The sequence below is a fragment of the Rutilus rutilus genome, assembly GCF_951802725.1.
Source record: "Rutilus rutilus genome assembly, chromosome: 8".
In the NCBI taxonomy this organism is placed as follows: Eukaryota; Metazoa; Chordata; class Actinopteri; order Cypriniformes; family Leuciscidae; genus Rutilus; species Rutilus rutilus.
The window spans coordinates 32,202,663-32,225,124 of NC_140222.1; the positions used below are offsets into that span (position 1 = coordinate 32,202,663).

The window sequence follows — 22,462 nt, forward strand, 5'->3', positions numbered from 1 at the left end:
CACAATATATAGAATCCTTCATATGCAAAAATGCCAGTAAAGAAAACTTAATCGTCCAAATAAGTAAAATAAAGAGTCCCAAAATAAAATAAAATAAAATGTGGAAATAGTTAAAAACATTCAAGTGAGCAAATTACACTGTGTGTGTGTGTGTGTGTGTGTATATATATATATATATATATATATATATATAAGCTTTGACAATTTTTTTGTTTGATGTGTTCGATTATATGGCAGAATTTTTTTTTTACCTAAAATGTGAAATTATGTTATATGACATAAAATGCGAAATTATAAAATAAAATATATTTTATATATAAAATATGCCCCATCATGACAACAGTTGTCTCCACAGTTACTTTGTCTGTACATATATTTTTCTTTTGCCATTTTTTTAAACCACAAATGCAGATTTAAGTCTTTTTTTTTTACTTGAGGTCAGTGCTGATTTATTGAATTTGTCTTATTAAAAAAAAAACCCATAGGTGTCATTAACAATCTGATAAAGCATGGATGCAGTGCATTGAAATTATAGAGGTGCACAAACACAGTCCAATATATAGACTACCTATCAACAATTTAACAAACCTTTATTTATTGAAATGGTTGAGGTATATCTTTAAAGACATATCTATGGGTGAAAAAAAGAATAAACAATTACCAAAACAGAAAAAAATACATCAGTCTTTTTATGACTCCAAATGTAAGCTGACGTAAGCTGCTTCTTATCCACTCAGTGTAGTCCTGCTCGTCTCATTAAAGCCATTAATGTTCAATATAAATAAAATAAATCTTCAGCTGCATCGAATCGCTGCATGAAAAATACTTTCTCCACAGAGAAAAACAAAGACATCCGCTTGGCTGCTCAGAAGTCCAGCCACTCAACCATGTAAACACAGTTAGATGGAGAGATTTCACCCCCTTCATGACAGTCATCAAACACCTAGAAGACAAAGAGTTAACTTAGCACATTAAACCACATGATGTAATCAACTAAAATATGTTTTATCCTATTTATTATTAGGGCTGTCAACTGATTAAAAGTTTTGATCCAATTAATTACATGATGTGCCGTTTAATTAATCGAACATCAAATTTGGATTTTTGGATCAGAATTGGTATTTAGATTTTTATTTCATGAAAGCATTTACACGGCAATTACAATTAAATAATGCCATGAGATTAATGGGTTTTAAATGGATATTAAAGGGATAGTTTACCCAAAAATGAAAATTCTGTTAGTATTATTTATTCGAAACATATAAACATTACCGGACACAATCCACATGGTGTTTTGACCAGGCCTGTGGGTTGAATTATGGGATTCACTCCCCTGTAGAGCTTCATCTGTCCATCGACACTCCCCACCGTGCCCTCTTTAGCAGCGATTATGGTCATCTCCACCTTGCCATCAAAGATCAGTGTGTTTAGGATGGTCTCGATGTCTTCCATGGACAGATCTACCTGCGCACAGGAACATCACCATATAATAAACCTATTCAGTTCATGTTTAATAACTCTGCAGTATTAAGATATTATTCCCACTAACTTTGCTGATGCCGAGCTCACAGATGTACTTCCACACTTCATGAGACGTGGCAAATGAGCTGTTTCTTTGCACCATGGGGCTCTGCTTACTGTCTCTCGCTGCTTCGGCCTAAAAACAAACACATTTCCCGGTCATTGATGGAATTTTCCACACATCGCTTCCCAATTATTGACTAAGTTTTCCGTAATTGACAACACAGCGGTTCGCAGCCGTTGATGGAACTTTCCGTCCTTTGCGACACAACGCGTTCCCTCCATTGATGGAATTTTTCATCATTTGAAACACAATGCTTCCCAATTACTTTTGGAATTTTCCGTAATTCACAACGCATTGCTTCCCAGCCATTGATGGAACTTTCCGTCCTTTGCGACACAATGCTTCCTCTCCACTGAAGGCATTTTTCATAATTTACAACACAATGCTTCCCAATTATTGACGAAATTTTCCATAATTCACAACAACGCTTCGCAGCCGTTGATGGAACTTTCTGTCATTTGCGACACAATGCTTCCCCTCCATTGACGAAATTTTCCATAATTCACAACACAACGCTTCGCAGCCGTTGATGGAACTTTCCATCATTTGCGACACAACGCTTTCACTCCATTGATGGAATTTTTAATCATTTATGACACAATGCTTTCCAATTATTGTTGGAATTTTCTGTAATTCACAACGCATTGCTTCCCAGCCATTGATGGAATTTTCCATCATTTATGACACAATGCTTCCCAATTATTGACGAAATTTTCCATAATTCACAACAATGCTTCGCAGCCGTTGATGGAACTTTCCGTCATTTGCGACACCGCTTCCCCTCCATTGACGTAATTTTCCATCATTTATGACACAATGCTTCCCAATTATTGACGAAATTTTCCGTAATTCACAACAACGCTTCGCAGCCGTTGATGGAACTTTCCGTCATTTGCGACAACGCTTCCCCTCCATTGACGGAATCTTTCATAATTTACAACACAATGCTTCCCAATTATTGACGAAATTTTCCGTAATTCACAACACGCTTCGCTGCCGTTGACGGAACTTTGTCATTTGCGACACAATGCTTCCCCTCCATTGACGGAATTTTTCATAATTTACAACACAACGCTTCGCAGCCGTTGATGGAACTTTCCATCATTTGCGACACAACGCTTTCACTCCATTGATGGAATTTTTAATCATTTATGACACAATGCTTTCCAATTATTGTTGGAATTTTCTGTAATTCACAACGCATTGCTTCCCAGCCATTGATGGAATTTTCCATCATTTATGACACAATGCTTCCCAATTATTGACGAAATTTTCCATAATTCACAACAATGCTTCGCAGCCGTTGATGGAACTTTCCGTCATTTGCGACACCGCTTCCCCTCCATTGACGTAATTTTCCATCATTTATGACACAATGCTTCCCAATTATTGACGAAATTTTCCGTAATTCACAACAACGCTTCGCTGCCGTTGACGGAACTTTGTCATTTGCGACACAATGCTTTCCCTCCATTGACGGAATTTTTCATAATTTACAACACAATGCTTCCCAATTATTGACGAAATTTTCCGTAATTCACAACAACGCTTCGCAGCCGTTGATGGAACTTTCCGTCATTTGCGACAACGCTTTCCCTCCATTAACGGAATTTTTAATCATTTATGACACAATGCTTCCCAATTATTGTTGGAATTTTCTATAATTCACAACGCATTGCTTCCCAGCCATTGATGGAATTTTCCATAATTTACAACACAATGCTTCCCAATTATTGACGAAATTTTCCATAATTCACAACAACGCTTCGCAGCCGTTGATGGAACTTTCCGTCATTTGCGACACCGCTTCCCCTCCATTGACGGAATTTTTCATCATTTATGACACAATGCTTTCCAATTATTGACGAAATTTTCCATAATTCACAACAACGCTTCGCAGCCGTTAATGGAACTTTCCGTCATTTGCGACACAACGCGTTCCCTCCATTGACGGAATTTTTCATCATTTATGACACAATGCTTCCCAATTATTTTTGGAATTTTCCGTAATTCACAACGCATTGCTTCCCAGCCATTGATGGAATTTTCCATCATTTATGACACAATGCTTCCCAATTATTGACGAAATTTTCCGTAATTCACAACAACGCTTCGCAGCCGTTGATGGAACTTTCTGTCATTTGCGACAATGCTTTCCCTCCATTAACGTAATTTTCCATCATTTAAACCACAATGCTTCCCAATTATTGACGAAATTTTACGTAATTCACAACAACGCTTCGCAGCCGTTGATGGAACTTTCTGTCATTTGCGACACAACGCTTTCCCTCCATTGACGGAATCTTTCATAATTTACAACACAATGCTTCCCAATTATTGACGAAATTTTCTGTAATTCACAACACAACGCTTCACAGCCGTTGATGGAATTTTCCATCATTTATAACTAATGCTGTAGCTATCGATTATTTTAGTAATCGAGTATTCTACTGATTATTCCATCGATTAATCGAGTAATCGGATAACAAAAAATGTGGTAATAAAAATAGATCCAAGTGAACAACAGCCTTTAAAATGACTTAAAATACAAATAGGTAACACTTTACAATATGGTTCATTAGTTAACTACCTTAGTTACCATACTAAGAATGAACAATACTTCTACAGCATTTATTAATCTTAGTTAATATTAATTTTAACATTTACTAATACATTATTAAAATCACAAACTCACAGCACGCAGAAATGGAGTATGAGAAACCCGAGACGCACTCCACGCATATAAATGATAACAGTGCAACTATGAAACACGCGTCCGAGGTTTTGCGTTCCCAAATGCACATTATTGGAAACCTAAACCAACAGCACATGCAGAGACTGAGTGTGTCTGGAGCAGTGTTTACTGTGAACAGAGCTGAGGTACTTTTATCACAATCTGCACGCATGTAAATAAAGCGTTTTGCTTCTCTGTGAAAAAAAAAAAAAAGAGCGCATATATTTTTTAAACTGAATCACAGCCTTTGTGATTTCATGATAGCACTATGCTATATTATGATTGCAAATGGTTTTATATAGATCGCGTAGCCTTAGAAAACGGTGTAATAATGCGGTTCATGGATTCTCGTCTGTGGAAAGCCCAACTTCCGGTAATTTGCCGGTTACTCGACATGGGTAAATTGCAATCGAGGACTTTTAAAAATCGAGTACTCAACTTTAATCGAGGAATCGTTACAGCCCTATTTATGACACACCGCTTTCCCGCCATTGACGGATTTTCATTCATTTACGACACAATGCTGAATGGAATTGGGCATCATTTACAACACAACACTTTCCTGCCATTCAAGAAATTGTCCATTTATGACACAACGAGTTTCCAGCAATTCATGTTTTCTCTGTTATACGGTAGGGGGCGCTATTACACCTCTTCTAAAAGAGTACAGAATCTCCAGATCAAAACACAAGCAAAGCAGAAGAAACAAGCGATAAATGCATTGCTTACGCATATGTAAGGTAATGCGATCATCAAACATTAATCATCATATAAATCAAAACTGCCTAATGTTACCGAATGAAATGCCGAGCCCAGGAAGATGTATAGGAATGTGAAGCTTTAAGGGTGTTGATGGACTCGATCTACCCGATATATGTTTAGATCATTGTTTTTTTTGTCGTTTTTTGTTCAAAATTTTGCTTTTTTTTAAAAGAAACTTACCAACATTCAAGTGTTGCTAAAAAAAAAAAAAGCATGAAGCTAGCATAAAATGATTTTTTTTTTTTTTTTTTTAACCAGAGGTAGTACTGTTCTTTCTTTTGATATATTGTATGTTCTGATATTCATACAACAAAATATTGTTGACTGTCAGGTAACTTTTTTTTTTATGCTAATGAAGAAAGAGAAGAATTCAAAGATTAAGAGGAATATGAAATGTTACAATCTAACCTTACTTTGCAGGAACTTAAAGCACTGTTGGTTGAGAACCTCAACAAACTCAGACTCGAAGTCTTGATCGCTATACCAGGCGCCTCCTGTCACAGATCGGTCCGGCTGCAGGTTGTACAGCATGTAGACCTTCTTCTTAGAGGCCTGGATGGGAAAAATCCATGACTTTTCAGTAGCTCTAAGGCAAATTAAACATTTCAAATGTCTAAATGTTTGGAGATCAACTCACTGCAACAGACTTCACCGCTTTGATGAGTTTCTTACTCTCAAGATTCTTGAGGATTTTATTGATTTCTGTGAGGGGAAGGTTACTCTTATATCTGATGTCTCTGCTCCAAATTCCTTTAGAAAACAGAAAAAGCAATTAAAAATAAACTCTTTATCAATATAGATCAAACGCATACAATAAAAAATGCATTTTACCTTTATTCCCAGCATCCTCTATGATTTGGTAAACTAGTTTTTCTTGGTTATCAGAGCCTTTTACTTTACTGTGAAAAAAATAAATGCATAAATTATACATTATACAATTCTTAAATTAATTTGAATGCCTTTTTTAATTACATTTAAATGTATGTGCACATATTTGCAAACTAAATTTGTGTGAAATATATATATTTTAATTCACTAAGCTTGTGTTCACATTTACAAAACACGCATTTGCATTTATATATATATATATATATATAGAATATACACACACACTTATATATAGCATATTAAGATGATGTGCTTGCATTTAAAGAGACAAACCTTGCAGACTGAACATCTTTAAGCCTGTATAAAAGGCCATTGCTGTTCTTGAGCAAGTCTAACTGACCCTGAGAACAGAAATGAAGAATCACACATGAGTATAAAGAGCAGAGACACATGTTTCATGCACCGTCAGCTGGAGCTGAACATCTCACCACAGACAGCAGTCTGTTGATGGCCGAGGCTCGCTGCTGCGCCTCAACGTGCGGCATGTCATTCTGGATGACCTGGTCTGTGATCCCTTGTGGAAACTGCTGACACAGCTCTTTTATCCTTTAATAGAGGGGAAAAAAAGGTCCTTGAGCAATATCAACTACATTTCCCGAAGTCCTCTGCACAGCATGACAAAAAAAAAAAAAAAAACTTCCTTTGCTCTTCATTATGTTAAAATCAGTTAGTACAAATAGAAATATCAAAACTGAACATTTAATTCCGACCAAAAACACTTAAAGGGATAGTGCACCCAAAAATGAAAATTCAGAAAAATCGTACTCGCCCTCAAATTAATCCAAACTTGTTTCTTCTGCTGAACACAAAATAAGATATTTGTACGAATATCGTTAACAAAACAGTTAATGGACCCCAATGACTTTCATAGTATTTTTTATTTATTTTTTTACTATGGAAGTCAATGAAAACCGTTTGGTTATCCACATTCTTCAAAATAACTTACTTTGTGTTCAGCAGAAGAAAGAAACTCATACATGTTTGGAACAACATGAGGGTGAGTAACTTATATGATGACAGAATTTTAGTTTTTGGGTGAACTGTTCCTTTAAATTTTCTCAACATTAACATATCATTACCACGACGCTCATCTTCTGGATCTAAACTTGGTTCGTTTTGCCATTAACTCAAGTACTTACAATAAACAAAGTCTGCAAAATAGCTTTGATGTTAACTTTAATTGCTTCTAAAATACATCCACGCGTTATGTTGTGTTTACAGGCCAAGACTCGCATGTTAAACCTGCGCTGAACTCACCGATTCTCGATATCTACAGGGTCCGTTGACTCTTTTTTTACTTTAACTTCTGTCATTGTTCATGAGAAGGGAATTACTTGAGGATAAAGTCAAATGTCAACAATAATAATAATAATAATACATTCATATATCCATTTGAAGTTGCAGTGAAACGCTGTAGAATGTCAGTCTGCACTCCTCAAGTCTCGCGGTAGGCGGGGAGAGTTTACAGGCGGCTGGGTTGCCAGATCGCGCCAAATAAACGTGCAAACGGGTTATCCAATACTAGCAAAAATTTGCGACTTCCTTCTTCTGAATAAGTGAAAATAAGCTATTTTTGTCGTTAACACCGACTTTAATCTGGAAGTATGCCGATAAATCCCATAAACGCGACTTACAATATGTATAACCAAACAAGCGCAAAGTGACGAATAAAAGGAAGACATGGCAACACAGACAGGGCAGATTGCGAACCAAGTAAAACCTTCATACCGCCACCTATTTTGCTGGAGTACGAGAATAATTAATATTAACATCGGGTGTTGTTATTTGTTTAATGACATTCAGCATCATAGAAAGATTTTTATTTTTTCCTATTCCTAATGACACTTATCTTCTTTTATAAGAATAATTAAATAAACCAGCACAGGCATTTCAGTTAAAAAGGTTGCTAAAATGAAGCATCAGTGTGTTTACTTTGCCATTGACGTGCATATCTAATGAAATACATAATTAAATACATAAGACATAGGCCTACTTATCTATACAAAATGTGTTCTGTATTATAATGTATCGTCTCATATGCATTATTGAGAAATGCATAACTGGCCTGTAGGGGGAAGCATTGGCTTACACAAAATAAAAAAATGTAGCTCTCTTTTATGCAGTATTTTTTTTTTTTATGTAGAATTTATAATAAATAATAATTCATGTGTTCACTTTAGGTAAATATAGTATTTCACATTTCTGCTTGTAACTCCTCTGTTGCCATGATGACGTTATTATTCTTTTATATACGCATGCACTTGATGTGCATCAAGTGCGTAAGTGTGTGTGTGTGTGTGTGTGTGTGTGTGTGTGTGGGGGGGGTGGGGGTGCGCATGCGTACCAGGCTTCTCAGTTGCTATAGGATACGTGACGACTCAACAGCGTTTAATATATCTTTACAGCGTCGTTGGATACAGCGGTGCACTGCGAGTTCATTTCGTTTATGGTTCAAATTTTTACAGGTTCGAGCTACTTAAAACACACAAATAGTCTGGATAGTAGCTCATATTTTCTACAGCCTAATGTACTTCACCTTTTAATGCATGTGCTTAATTAAACGCATCTGTAGTTCTGTAAAAATGTATTTTCCCTCCTATATTGCAGGTTGAAGAGTGCAAACATGACAGCAGGTTCAGTGGCAGCACCTCAAATAATCCCCATTCGCATGCCTCCTCCAGGTAAAGCCAAGCATGAGATTGACTCCTGCACTCCTGTGGAGATCAAATCAGGTGAGTCTGCGGCTTTAACACACGCTTGTGTGTTGTTCGTCATGTGATTGATATGGCACATGATGATGTATCCCAGAATCCTCTGATGTGAGTGTGCTGCTGTACACGCTGGATGGCAGTAAGCCTGAGGAGATGAAGAGACTGGGCTCTGGTGGCAACAGCAGCACTATGAAGTTCACTGAGCCTATTCGCTTACCTGTGGGGAAAGTGTCTGTGAGAGCCATGGCTGTCACCACGTGGGTACATTTTATAGTGTGTTGTTTATAACGTTGCTGGGTGTTTCTTCAACTTACTATGGGTGCAAAATTATGTCCCAGGGCCAGGGGTTGTTTCTTTTTGTTATATTCTGTGCATTATATTAAAACTGTCTTGGAACTTTTTTTTTCTACCATTTATAATTATTAATTTTTTTACTACTTTTGCCTTGAATGTATGTATTTATTTATTTTCCAACACCCTACAGAGCCCCTAAGATGACATGGCGTTAGAAAAGATGATATGGGAGAAAAATTTGAAATGTTTTTGCATTCGCTCACAAAACTTTTGCGCTCTCTCACAAAAGTATTGCGTCCCCCTGAGAAATTTTGCATTCGATTACAAAAATGTTTGAATTCTCTTTCAAAAGTGTTGCTTTACCCCTGACAAACTTTGCGTCCGCTCACTAAATATTTGAGTTCTCTTTCAAGTATTGAGTTCCCCTGACAAACTGTTTTAACGTAATCTAAAGGAAACTTTGCACCTAACTTTGCGTTCGCTTGCTAAATGTTTTTGTACTTCACAAAACTATTGCGTTATCTAGATAAACTTTGCCTCTAGAAAAGTATAGAAGTTCCCCCGGAAAACTGCGTTACCTCACAAAACATTTGCGTTAGGCTACCTCACAAAAGTATTGCATTCTCTAGCAAAAGTATTGTGTTTCCCTGACAAACTTGGTGTTTGCTCCCAAACTTTGTTCTCTTTCAAAAGTGTTGTGTTCCCTTGCAAAACATTTGCGTTACCTCACAAAAGTATTGTGTTCTCTAAAGAAACTAACAAGTATTGCTTTTCCCTGACAAATTTGGTCACAAATTTGGTTCACTTGCAACATACACTCACCTAAAGGATTATTAGGAACACCATACTAATACTGTGTTTGACCCCCTTTCGACCTTCAGAACTGCCTTAATTCTACGTGGCATTGATTCAACAAGGTGCTGAAAGCATTCTTTAGAAATGTTGGCCCATATTGATAGGATAGCATCTTGCAGTTGATGGAGATTTGTGGGATGCACATCCAGGGCACGAAGCTCCCGTTCCACCACATCCCAAAGATGCTCTATTGGGTTGAGATCTGGTGACTGTGGGGGCCATTTTAGTACAGTGAACTCATTGTCATGTTCAAGAAACCAATTTGAAATGATTCGAGCTTTGTGACATGGTGCATTATCCTGCTGGAAGTAGCCATCAGAGGATGGGTACATGGTGGTCATAAAGGGATGGACATGGTCAGAAACAATGCTCAGGTAGGCAGTGGCATTTAAACGATGCCCAATTGGCACTAAGGGGCCTAAAGTGTGCCAAGAAAACATCCCCCACACCATTACACCACCACCACCAGCCTGCACAGTGGTAACAAGGCATGATGGATCCATGTTCTCATTCTGTTTACGCCAAATTCTGACTCTACCATCTGAATGTCTCAACAGAAATCGAGACTCATCAGACCAGGCAACATTTTTCCAGTCTTCAACTGTCCAATTTTGGTGAGCTCGTGCAAATTGTAGCCTCTTTTTCCTATTTGTAGTGGAGATGAGTGGTACCCGGTGGGGTCTTCTGCTGTTGTAGCCCATCCGCCTCAAGGTTGTGGCTTCACAAATGCTTTGCTGCATACCTCGGTTGTAACGAGTGGTTATTTCAGTCAAAGTTGCTCTTCTATCAGCTTGAATCAGTCGGCCCATTCTCCTCTGACCTCTAGCATCAACAAGGCATTTTCGCCCACAGGACTGCCGCTTACTGGATGTTTTTCCCTTTTCACACCATTCTTTGTAAACCCTAGAAATGGTTGTGCGTGAAAATCCCAGTAACTGAGCAGATTGTGAAATACTCAGACCGGCCCGTCTGGCACCAACAACCATGCCATGCTCAAAATTGCTTAAATCACCTTTCTTTCCCATTCTGACATTCAGTTTGGAGTTCAGGAGATTGTCTTGACCAGGACCACACCCCTAAATGCATTGAAGCAACTGCCATGTGATTGGTTGATTAGATAATTGCATTAATGAGAAATTGAACAGGTGTTCCTAATAATCCTTTAGGTGAGTGTATTTGCATCCCTCCCTTTGCATTCTCTTGCAAAGGCACTGAAATGTATTTTTTTTCCTTCCACCTCATCGCAAAAGTTTTGCGAGCGAACACAAAGTTTATCTGCGAAATGCAAAAGTATGGAGTGATGGGAAAAGCATTGGAAAAAAATGTCAATGCTTTTGGATTCTCTCGCAAATGTTTTGCATTCCCTCGAGAAACTTTGCGCTTGCTCGCAAAACTTTGAGTTATTTGCCAACAAAGATGAACTTTCTCGCGGGAACACAAAACTTTTGCGATAGAATGCAAAAGCATTGAAATATAATTTTTCCCTCCCATCTCATATTTTCCCTTCACCATTTAAGAGCTCTGTTCTATATGGAGACATGCCAGACAAAAGAGATTTCCATTTTATTCCAAAAATGTGTAAAATGTCAAATTTGTCACTGTCATTTCCGTAACCAAATGTTATTATACATAATACATTATTTAAAATGGGGTGGAAATATTACGAAAAATTGAATAAAAACCACAGAATTCTCATTGAGAGTTTATTCTCTAAAAGTCAAAAAAGCCCTGGTGGGGAAACACCCAGCAACAAATTTGACTTCAAATTGACCCAAATAAAGACCATTTGTAATGTAATACAGCGATGGCCGACAGAGTGCTGTCGTCACCAAGGTTTTCATAGTGGATCCTGGTTCAGATGAGGATCAGACTGCGGATCATGAGGATGACTCTTTGAAGAATGGCAGACCGATCAATGGCAAGAATGTCAGTTTTAAACCCATTTTTTCCCCGTAATAACATTGCATGGATTTAAGAATATGTATTTTAAACAGTTCTTTATGTTGAACAGGACTCATCAAGGAATTTGAAGGAGAGCGAAAATGGAGCTGGCATTTCCTCTATTAAATTTTTAGGTAAATCATTTGGTATAAGTCCAGTGTGCATTTGTCACAAATTATTATGCATTATCATTTAAAATACTAATAATTGTTCCTGCATTACGGTAATGAGGATAATATTATTCACATTTCAGTAGGCTATTTGTGCAAGGGAGTTTTAATGTGCCAAACAATGTAACAAAAAAAAAAAAAAAAAAAAAACTTAAATATAGGCTTCTATGTTTTCTTTATGTGAAAAATTATTTACTTTTCTCTTGGTTTTTGGGGGAAAATAAGACCTGAACATTGCTTGAGAGATTCCATGATTTAAAAATAATTGTTAATCTCAGATTCGTACTCAGTTACACTTTCTTGTGCCTTTTTTGCATTCTTTTATGCCAGATATTCCCAGTAGTGAATCTCGAAGATCTCTGAAAGGTCCTCGATTCCTCTCACAGCGTCTCGGCCCCGGTTCATCTGCACGGCCGACAGTTGAAAACCAAGTACAGGTTTATAACATACACAAAACACTCTCCAACAACCCTCACTATGATCAGTGTCATCTCAAGCAGAAAACTGAAACGGAACACTTCCTGTTTAACGTCAGCATTCTCAATCCCACCAGAACCAGAGTGCAGATGTTGTGGAAAGTCCCTTAAGAAGCTTGACAAGCACTCAGACATCACGGATTCAGAGAGAGACAGATTTCCTTAGGTGAGCGAGAGAGAGAGATGTTACTTTGAGCATTAAATTATTTAATTGATAATATATGTAACTCCTCTGTTTCTACTCGGATCACTGTCTGGCCTCTGTTACACTCACTCCCGTCCGGGTCACGGCACCAATGTAAACCCTCCGGTTCTACTCGCACTGCTCCAAGCGGGATTCAAACTGATGTTTCCGGCATGGGAGGTTGGCGGACATACAAGAACACTAAAGCCCACAGTCTGTAGCGTCAGTCGCTAGTGCGCCGGAAGGAATACTTCGAGGATCTCCTCAATCCCGCCATCACGTCTTCCATTGAGGAAGCAGAGGCTGAGGGCTCGGAGGCGGACTCGTCCATCACCCAAGCTGAAGTCACCGAGGTAGTCAAGAAACTCCTCGGTGGCAAGGCACCGGGGGTGGATGAGATCCGCCCTGAGTACCTCAAGTCTCTGGATGTTGTGGGGCTGTCTTGGCTGACACGCCTCTGCAGCATCGCGTGGCGGTCGGGGACAGTGCCTTTGGACTGGCAGACCGGGGTGGTGGTCCCTCTTTTCAAGAAGGGGGACCGGAGGGTGTGCTCCAACTATAGGGGGATCACACTTCTCAGCCTCCCTGGGAAAGTCTATGCCAGGGTACTGGAGAGGAGAATCCGGCCGAAGTAGAACCTCGGATTCAGGAGGAACAGTGTGGTTTTCGTCCCGGTCGTGGAACACTGGACCAGCTCTATACCCTCTACAGGGTGCTGGAGGGCTCATGGGAGTTTGCCCAACCAATCCACATGTGCTTTGTGGATTTGGAGAAGGCATTCGACTGTGTCCCTCGCGGCATCTTGTGGAGGGTGCTCTGGGAGTATGGGGTTCGGGGCCCTTTGCTAAGGGCTATCCGGTCCCTGTACGACCGGAGCAGGAGCTTGGTTCGCATTGCCGGCAGTAAGTCAGACTTGTTCCCGGTGCATGTTGGACTCCGGCAGGGCTGCCCTTTGTCGCCGGTTCTGTTCATAATTTTTATGGACAGAATTTCTAGGCGCAGCCAGGGGCCGGAGGGGGTCAGGTTTGGGGACCACACGATTTCATCTCTGCTCTTTGCGGATGATGCTGTCGTGCTGGCCTCATCAAACCAGGACCTCCAGCATGCACTGGGACGGTTTGCAGCCGAGTGTGAAGCGGCTGGGATGAGAATCAGCTCCTCCAAATCCGAGGCCATGGTTCTCAGTCGGAAAAGGGTGGTTTGCCCGCTTCAGGTTGGTGGAGAGCTCCTGCCTCAAGTGGAGGAGTTCAAGTATCTTGGGGTCTTCTTCACGAGTGAGGGAAGGATGGAACGGGAGATTGACAGGCGGATCGGTGCAGCTTCTGCAGTAATGCGGTCCCTGTACCGTGTCGTGGTGAAACGGCTCAGCTCTCGATTTACCGGTCAATCTACGTTCCTACTCTCACCTATGGTCATGAGCTGTGGGTCATGACCGAAAGGACAAGATCCCGGATACAAGCGGCCAAAATGAGCTTTCTCCGCAGGGTGGCTGGGCGATCGCTTAGAGATAGGGTGAGAAGCTCGGTCACTCTGGAGGAGCTCAGAGTAGAGCCGCTGCTCCTCCACATCGAGAGGGGTCAGTTGAGGTGGCTCGGGCATCTTTTCCGGATGCCTCCTGGACGCCTTCCCGGGAAGGTGTTCCGGGCATGTCCCACCGGGAGGAGACCCCGGGGAAGACCTAGGACACGCTGGAGAGACTATGTCTCCCGGCTGGCCTGGGAACGCCTCGGTGTCCCCCCGGAAGAGCTGGAGGAAGTGTCTAGGGAGAGGGAAGTCTGGGCATCCCTGCTTAGACTGCTGCCCCCGCGACCCAGTCCCGGATAAGCGGTAGAAGATGGATGGATGGATAATTTCATGCTCAAAATAACATCTCCTGCTTAAGTATTTTTGTTTCTGAAGTGTCCAAAGCTGTATTTATTTGATAAAAAAGTCACATGATCCTATATTCAGCATATTAGAATGATTTCTGAAGGATCATGTCACTGAAGACTGGAGTTATGATGCTGAAAATTGTGTGTGTGTGCAATATATATATATTTCTGAAGATGTCCAAAGTGCCTGAATCATCGCCCTTCAGACCCTTTTGCCCGATTTTGTCTGCACTGTGGATCACCAGTACCCCCAATACCTGGTCAAAGACTCCCCCCTACTGAAGGAGGACAGGTAATACACACTTTGTTACTACACAATACCATGGTATTCAGATCATCAGTAATCATTTCCCAATAATATGAGTATCTGCTGTGCTTTTTCACAGATGGGTCTATGCGTGCACTGTAAAACCATGGTGCCTCTTAATACGGCCACATGTGTGGTGTGTGAGTCTCCATTGGCTCAACAACTGCAGCCGCAGGCTAGTCTGAGACTACAGGTACATATCTATCTGTAGTGGATCACTCCTGAGTCAATTAAATGTATTTAAATTAAGTATATTATATTGCTATTATTCTAGGATAAGTTAATCTGTGGCTCGTGTGGGACAGGAAACCCTTCTCACATCACACATTGTGTCACTTGTGAATCCCAGCTGCTTCAGCAAACCACAGTAAGAGCCCCGCCTACCTGAATTCAGCATTAGCCAATCAGAAGTCTGCTGAATCATTACTAGGATTGTGATAGGACACTACAGTGGTTATAATGGTGCTTTATCATTCCACAGCCTGTTTTAAGTGGACAGAGAGCTGCACCTGTACCCAGTTCACAGGGCAAAATGGTGTCCTGCTCCAAGTGCAATAGAGTCAACCACTCGGATGCTCGATTCTGCGACTGGTGTGGTGCAAAGGTGACAAAAAACTTCAATTTTGAACAAATACAAACCATTGTTTGGCACATTTTTTTCATTTGAAGGAAGATTTTTCCATGCAGATTTCGCACTGGGATTTCGTAATTTTCGCAGGTTGGTCACAAGGATTTGTTGTGTTGGCCAAAAGAATGTTGTTCTTTGTGTGTCCCCAGCTTAAATTTACAAAAACAGTTAAAGGGATTTACTATTATTTTTAATCAGGAACCGACTAGAGCCTCTTGATATGTGCCGCCTCGACTTCCTGTTTCAATAGGAAATACATCAACGTTGGAATGTAACTGCATCATGAAGCAGCTTCATGGGACCTTTATGTCCTTTTCTCACGCCAGACTAGATATTTGGTGTTAATTACAGTGTGTGCAGAATTATTAGGCACGTTGATTTTCTGATCATATTTTATTTCCAGGAACATTTTGCCAATTCCAAACCATATTAATCTTAATAACTACTATTAATTTTGTATTTCATCATGTATAAGTGATATATAATTGTTCATGAAGGCTGGAAATGAAAAATGTCTTATTTTCAGGTGTGCAGAATTATTAGGCAAGTTTTCTTTTACAGATAAAATAAGCCAAAAAAGAGATTTAACAAAGACTGAAAAGTCAAAAATTATTAAATCCCCATGAGAAGAATGCAAAACTAATGCAATACTAGAGATTACAGTTAAGGCATGACCATTGGACAGTGAAATGCTCATTGGGTCAGCAGGGTCAGACAAAAACAGGTGGAGAAGAAAAAACACATGTTAACTGCAAAAGAATGAAGAATTAAGGTGAAGAATTAAGTGTGAAACCATCGGGAACCCTTTAGTCTCCAGCACCACCATTTTCCAGAACTGCAACCTACCTGGAGTCTCCAGAAGAGCAAGCTGTCAGGGTCTCAGAGACTTGGGTTAGGCAAAGAATCCTAAAAAATGACCCCCTCTTAATAAGAATCACAAGCTGAAGAGTAGTAAAATACATGAAGACTGTTTTTTTTATAGGCTTTATAGACAGACAGATTGAGAGTGACTCTTGAAGGACCAGCAACACATCCTCTTCTACCACTGTTTGAAGAATTCATCTTCCAGAATACATTTTAATACGTTTTGGGAGTTAATTTTTAGTCCATCTCTGCAAAACGGACTTCAGGGTAGGAGATGGACTAAAAATAAACTCACAAAACGTATTAAAATGTATTCTGGAAGATGAATTCTTCAAACAGTGGTAGAAGAGGATGTGTTGCTGGTCCTTCAAGAGTCACTCTCAATCTGTCTGTCTATAAAGCCTATAAAAAAACAGTCTTCATGTATTTTACTACTCTTCAGCTTGTGATTCTTATTAAGAGGGGGTCATTTTTTAGGATTCTTTGCCTAACCCAAGTCTCTGAGACCCTGACAGCTTGCTCTTCTGGAGACTCCAGGTAGGTTGCAGTTCTGGAAAATGGTGGTGCTGGAGACTAAAGGGTTCCCGATGGTTTCACACTTAATTCTTCACCTTAATTCTTCATTCTTTTGCAGTTAACATGTGTTTTTTCTTCTCCATCTGTTTTTGTCTGACCCTGCTGACCCAATGAGCATTTCACTGTCCAATGGTCATGCTTTAACTGCAATCTCTAGTATTGCATTAGTATTGCATTCTTCTCATGGGGATTTAATAATTTTGACTTTTCAGTCTTTGTTAAATCTCTTTTTTGGCTTATTTTATCTGTAAAAGAAAACTTGCCTAATAATTCTGCACACCTGAAAATAAGACATTTTTCATTTCCAGCCTTCATGAACAATTATATATCACTTATACATGATTAAATACAAAAGTAATAGTAGTTATTAAGATTAATATGGTTTGGAATTGGCAAAATGTTCCTGGAAATAAAATATGATCAGAAAATCAACGTGCCTAATAATTCTGCACACACTGTATAATATGGAGATTTTTTTTCATCAAACTATCATTGTGTATATTTAACAAAGTTTGTACTATATAAACGAAATACTGTGTGGTTTTGTGTTGACGCATGCAGCCGGGCCACAAAGCCAGCGTTGTGACGTGTTCTCAGTGCGGAGCTAGCAGTCACCCGTATGCTAATCACTGTGGCGTGTGTGGTGTCTTCCTGGATGGCCCACCCAGGACTCCCTCACAAGTAAAGCAGGGACAGGACGCACAGGAAGCTGATCAGGTACAGCGCACGGACTGTTTGGCGCTCATTAAAAACTTACAGTGTGTTATATCATTCTCACTCTCACTCTTTCTCATGTAGCCCTCAACCACCTGGCAGGCGGTTCCTGCGCCTGAATCTACAACCGTGCCTCACGCTGCGGGTTTGCCGATGTGTGCAGATGCACAGACGCAGACAGTCGGTCTGTTTTTCCCATCTAGCACTGAGCTGAAAAAACAGAGCCAACAGAGGGAGGCGGAGCTTAGCAGACAGGAACAGATGAGTGACAGGAAGCCCCTCCTCACTGCCATTAGTCCAGGCCGAGGTAGGCTACTTTACAATACGATTTTTTTTTGAAACAAATAAATATGCATGACTTTTTGTATTTGCTTTTAATTCAGGGTTCTGGAGGAAGCAGGTGGACCACATCTGCGCTCATCTGCGCAGTTACACTCAGAATAATAATGAGTTCAGAGCTCTGATTGGAGAACCTCGGCTGGGCAGAGTAGGACCACTAAAAATGATACTTTTTACGTGCATTTTTTATTCCTGAAATTTATATATTTACTTGCACTACTGTTATTGTTATTCATTTTATATACTTTTTTGATTCCTGTATTTTTATGATCATTATTTGCATTTCCTGAACATGTTTTTGCTCTCCAGATGATCTCTGCTGTTATTCAGGAGGACAGCTATGAAGTCAGTCTGCACATCAATTTCATCTGTGCCTCACCGGAGGGATCCAGGGTAAGAAACACTCCTCCTGAGAGCTTTTATATTTAGTCTGAATAGAGTCTCTTGAGCATTGCATGTTTTTCAGCGTGCGTGTTGTCTTTTTCCAGTCGTCTTCTGCAGGACAGCAGAGCCGATCTGTGGCATCAGAGAGTCTGAACCTCAGTGCCGTGACAGAAGGCCAGAGTTCAGCCAGTCCGGGTAAAAAACACGATATTTTCTATTGCCTAATAAGCTTCAAACAAATGTCATTAAGAGGCCGTTTACACGACGCTGTTTTCAACAAAAAACAGAAATCTTTTTTATGTGGTTTGGCCATTCATTTAAACGACAGTTGCGTTTTGGGGGCCTGAAAATGCAAACCGGTTAAAGTCTTTGAAACCGATACGTTATAGTCTCGGTGTAAACTACAAAAAACGCAAATTTGTGAAAACGGTGACGTCATGCGCACGTGTATTACGTGTTCAGTCTATAGACGCGTTGTGTTTCTTTACAAAGTAACATCGCCAACTACTGGCCTGGCATGAATAAAGCAGCGTTTTAGTTGTTTTCGCGTATCACTGTGAACGGGGATCGTTCTGGCAATGTTGTCGTCTGTACACGAAAAAACGTTTACGTTTTTAGTACATCATTGTCATGTAAACGTACCCTAAGACATTTTATTATTTAGTATTTTTTTATTAAGCCATTTTTATGGTAAATAATACATATAGTAAACTATTAATCATTTAATGGTATAATTTATAATAACATTGAGATATTAAGCATCATAATTTTTATTTTTATTTTTTTATAAAAAAAATTTAGTATATATTCCTTGTGGAGACATGACTGGTTATATTATTTTAAACTGGCTTGTTAACTTTTTTTATTAATAATAGTAATTATTTCAAATGAATAATAAAACATTTTTTTTTAAAACATACTAAAGAACTTAATTGATTTCACTATTATTAGTTTTAATTATTATTACCGTTTTAATTATTAATTATAATACATACACTTTTAAATAATAGTCATTGTTTTATTAATTAATCATTTAATTATAATTTACAATAGTAATAAAATATTAAGCATCAAAATATTTATTAGTAATGAATATTAACCATGTATTTGTTTCTCTTACTACTTTTTGATACATCTATTTATTCATTTATAGAAAACGATCAAAGTGATAATTATGACTATTTTTCTGTATCATATGTTGTTTGTACAGAGAGTAACATTAATACAGCAGGATTGACAGCCAAAAGAAAGAAGCCGAAAAAGACCTGGACCTCAGACGCTACAGAAAAGCAGTCGGTCAGCGTCACACAAACACACACACACACACACACACACACACACACTGACATAATAACCCTTTTCATTTATAAGACAAAGAAAGATTTGATCAGGCTGGTTAATGTCTTTCTCAGGAGTCTAAAGACAGTGTTCTCCTTAAGGAGGTGGGGCCTGAGGGGCGGGGCCGGATCTCAGTGGTGCAGCAGCTATTGGATGAGGTGAGGCTAAAGAGCCAATCACAGCACTCCAAACATCATCAAAATTCATAGCTTCAGATGACATTGTGCGGTCACAATGTTTGTCGGCAAAATCAAGAAGAATTGGGAAATCTCTAAATAAACTTTCAATTGCGAGAAATAAAAACTTGCAAATGTATGTGAGTTATACAGTCAAAATTGTGAGATAAAAAGTCGCAATTACCAAAATTTGCAAAAAGCGTTTACTTTTTTTCTTGCAATTGCGAGTTTATATCTCGCAATTCTAACTGGATAACTCATCTAGACTATATCTAACAATTCTAAGAGAAAAAAAGTCAAGCCATGATGGAAATAAGCTTTCATAGGGTTAATTGTGTAGCTGTATAAACCTGTAAAGGGTGTGTTTTGTTCTGCAGGGTGCTGATCCAGCATGTTTGGGAAGTGATGGGCGTCCTGCTCTGGTTGCTGCAGTACTAAACGGGCATCATGATGTCATTCCTGTGCTGGTGCAGAGAGAAGCCGACGTTAACCAAGCGTCTGGACCGTGAGTTCGAAAACAAGCTTCAAGCTCATTTTGGTATGTCCAGTAATAATCTGAGCTAAACTGCTATTTTTATCATCTGTGTCGGTCACAGCTTGAATAACACGGCCCTGCATGAGGCTGCGGCTCTGGGAAATGAAGGTCTGAAGAGCGTTGAGATGCTCCTGGGGTGAGATTCACAAACACAAATGGTGTTAAAGTTACAAAGGCTTGATTTAAAAAAAAAAATGTCTTGGTCTTGTATAGGTGTAACGCAAGTATCAGAAAGCAGAATGATCGGGGCCAGACGTCGTATGATATTGCCGTGGCCACCGGAAGCAGTTCTGTGGTCTCTCTGATGGCAGCTCACATGGGACAGGGTCTGCTACAGCGCCACACCAAGGCCAGGAGCGTGTCTGGACTGGATACGTTCTCATGAGACATTCCACATCTCACTCAAATTTATTGTTTAGGTCCTCCTTTTAAAATTGCCACCTGAACCAAAATAAGTCAAGATACTCATCTCACCAGCAAAACTGACGTTCAAAGCGAATTATTGCTTATTACAGCCATATGGATTAAACATTTATCATTGGCCATATAGATGCAAAATTCTTATTTCTAAATATATTTGATGTGATTTGATCATTTTAAGTAAAAGTGTGATTTCCTGATTATCACGGTGTATAAATACAGTGATTAAATAGATGCATTATTCAGTAGTTCTAACTTCTAGCATTAATATTTGTCCTCTTCATGTACTCTTCTTCAAGCGATACCACAACGATGTTAGTTTGGGGTCACGTTAGCAAAATTTTGCAGGCAAAAAAGGTCTATTGGCATTAGTGTAGCAATATATGAAGCACACACAGCTTTCTGTTGGTTAGAGGGTTAGTTCACCCAAAAATGAAAATTCTAATTACTCACCCTCATGTCGTTCCAAACTTGTAAAACTTTTGTTCATCTTCAGAACACAAATAAAGATATTTTTAATGAAATTGAGAGCTTTCTGTCCCTCCATTGACAGCTACTCAACTAGACTCTTCAAAAAGTTCATAAAGAGATTGTAAAACTAATCCATATGAATTGAGCAGTTTAGTCCAAATTTTCTGAAGAAACATGATCGCTTTATATGATGAACAGATTGAAATTATGCTTTTATTCACATAATCAGTGAACATAAACAAAAGCTCAACCGAACCTGCTTGACACACGAAAACAAACCTCTTTGGTTCTAGCGGAAGCTCAAATGTGTGTAACACGAGAATGAACCTCATTGGTTCTCGCACGTCAAGCGAATTTGCTTGCGCTTCTGTTTACCACAACTGATGTGTTGATGAATGTTTGTGTGAATAAAAGCCTAAATTTAATCTGTTCATCATATAAAATGATCGTGTCTCTTCAGAAAATTTGGACTAAACCATACAATTCATAGTTTTACGATCTATTTATGAACTTTTTGAAGCGTCAAAGTATCAATAGTGTAGCTGTCAATGGATGGATAGAAATCTTAGATTTCGTCAAAAAGATCTTCATTTGTGTTCCGAAGATGAACGAAAGTCTTACGGGTTTGGAACGTGAGGGTGAGTAATTAATGAAAGAATGAAAACATTTTGGTGAACTATCCCTTTAATGCGGAAAATTTGCGTAAACAACTTGAACGCGTTGCATCTCTCCCAAGATGTCCTTGCTATACAGTCTTCACCATCACATGGACTCCTGTTGAAAGTATTGGATTTTGCCCACGAAAGCTCGGAGAACAACACTGAATTAAAATCTGAAATGTATTTAAATTACACATATAACTAGTGAGTTTCCTTTCCTTACCCGTTCAAGAAAATGCAGCAACTTGGGCATCCCTAGTCAGGATTTTGTCTGCTTCATTGTGTGTATGCGTTACCGTTAATTACACACGTTTTTTTTGTCTTGTCTGTTTTTATACGTTTTTTTGAGACTGTACAGGTACTGATTCTCCCATTGTTTCCGCTGATGAAGCAAATGATAATTGTGTTCTGTTGTCTAATTTTCGCTCTTTGCAAACTACACTGCGCTATTGGCGTATCTAGAGGCGGCAGCCAATGAGCAGCCTCTATTCTCCGACCTGCACGATATACTGTATAATTAAAACACTTACTGTACTCATAGAAAAAAATATATATTATGAGTAGTCTTCATCTTATGTGA

General features: G+C 39.2%; 2 protein-coding genes across 2 annotated transcripts; one reads left to right on the forward strand and one right to left on the reverse strand.

The window, feature by feature from the left end:
- Positions 1 to 573: 573 nt before the first annotated feature.
- Positions 574 to 7,422, reverse strand: polr3f (polymerase (RNA) III (DNA directed) polypeptide F). The gene is made up of 9 exons (XM_084416887.1): positions 7,227 to 7,422; positions 6,398 to 6,515; positions 6,243 to 6,310; positions 5,913 to 5,980; positions 5,719 to 5,831; positions 5,490 to 5,633; positions 1,550 to 1,657; positions 1,273 to 1,464; positions 574 to 943 (listed from the first exon to the last, which is right to left on the reverse strand). Exons 1-9 carry the CDS (start codon positions 7,280 to 7,282, stop codon positions 866 to 868), a joined length of 945 nt encoding a protein of 314 aa, XP_084273013.1. The 5' UTR covers positions 7,283 to 7,422; the 3' UTR covers positions 574 to 865.
- A 924-nt stretch (positions 7,423 to 8,346) lies between these two features.
- On the forward strand, positions 8,347 to 21,269 carry dzank1 (double zinc ribbon and ankyrin repeat domains 1). Its single transcript, XM_084417728.1, has 21 exons — positions 8,347 to 8,434; positions 8,577 to 8,701; positions 8,778 to 8,937; positions 11,632 to 11,755; positions 11,841 to 11,904; positions 12,271 to 12,371; positions 12,494 to 12,582; positions 14,646 to 14,763; positions 14,858 to 14,971; positions 15,053 to 15,145; positions 15,260 to 15,382; positions 17,408 to 17,563; positions 17,645 to 17,867; positions 17,944 to 18,047; positions 18,209 to 18,292; positions 18,388 to 18,478; positions 19,494 to 19,579; positions 19,696 to 19,779; positions 20,175 to 20,302; positions 20,394 to 20,468; positions 20,546 to 21,269. Exons 2-21 carry the CDS (start codon positions 8,593 to 8,595, stop codon positions 20,715 to 20,717), a joined length of 2,298 nt encoding a protein of 765 aa, XP_084273854.1. The 5' UTR covers positions 8,347 to 8,434; positions 8,577 to 8,592; the 3' UTR covers positions 20,718 to 21,269.
- The last annotated feature ends 1,193 nt before the right edge of the window (positions 21,270 to 22,462 follow it).

Excerpts from the sequence above, each read along its gene's own strand:
- dzank1 (XM_084417728.1), top strand. The coding sequence starts at position 8,593 with ATGACAGCAGGTTCAGTGGCAGCACCTCAAATAATCCCCATTCGCATG. Across the intron at positions 19,580-19,695 it reads ACGCTACAGAAAAGCAGTCG|GAGTCTAAAGACAGTGTTCT; the intron begins GTCAGCGTCACA and ends TGTCTTTCTCAG. Across the intron at positions 20,469-20,545 it reads AGCGTTGAGATGCTCCTGGG|GTGTAACGCAAGTATCAGAA; the intron begins GTGAGATTCACA and ends GGTCTTGTATAG.
- polr3f (XM_084416887.1), bottom strand. The coding sequence starts at position 7,282 with ATGACAGAAGTTAAAGTAAAAAAAGAGTCAACGGACCCTGTAGATATC. Across the intron at positions 5,981-6,242 it reads AAAGATGTTCAGTCTGCAAG|TAAAGTAAAAGGCTCTGATA; the intron begins GTTTGTCTCTTT and ends TTTTTTTCACAG. Across the intron at positions 1,465-1,549 it reads GTGAGCTCGGCATCAGCAAA|GTAGATCTGTCCATGGAAGA; the intron begins GTTAGTGGGAAT and ends TCCTGTGCGCAG.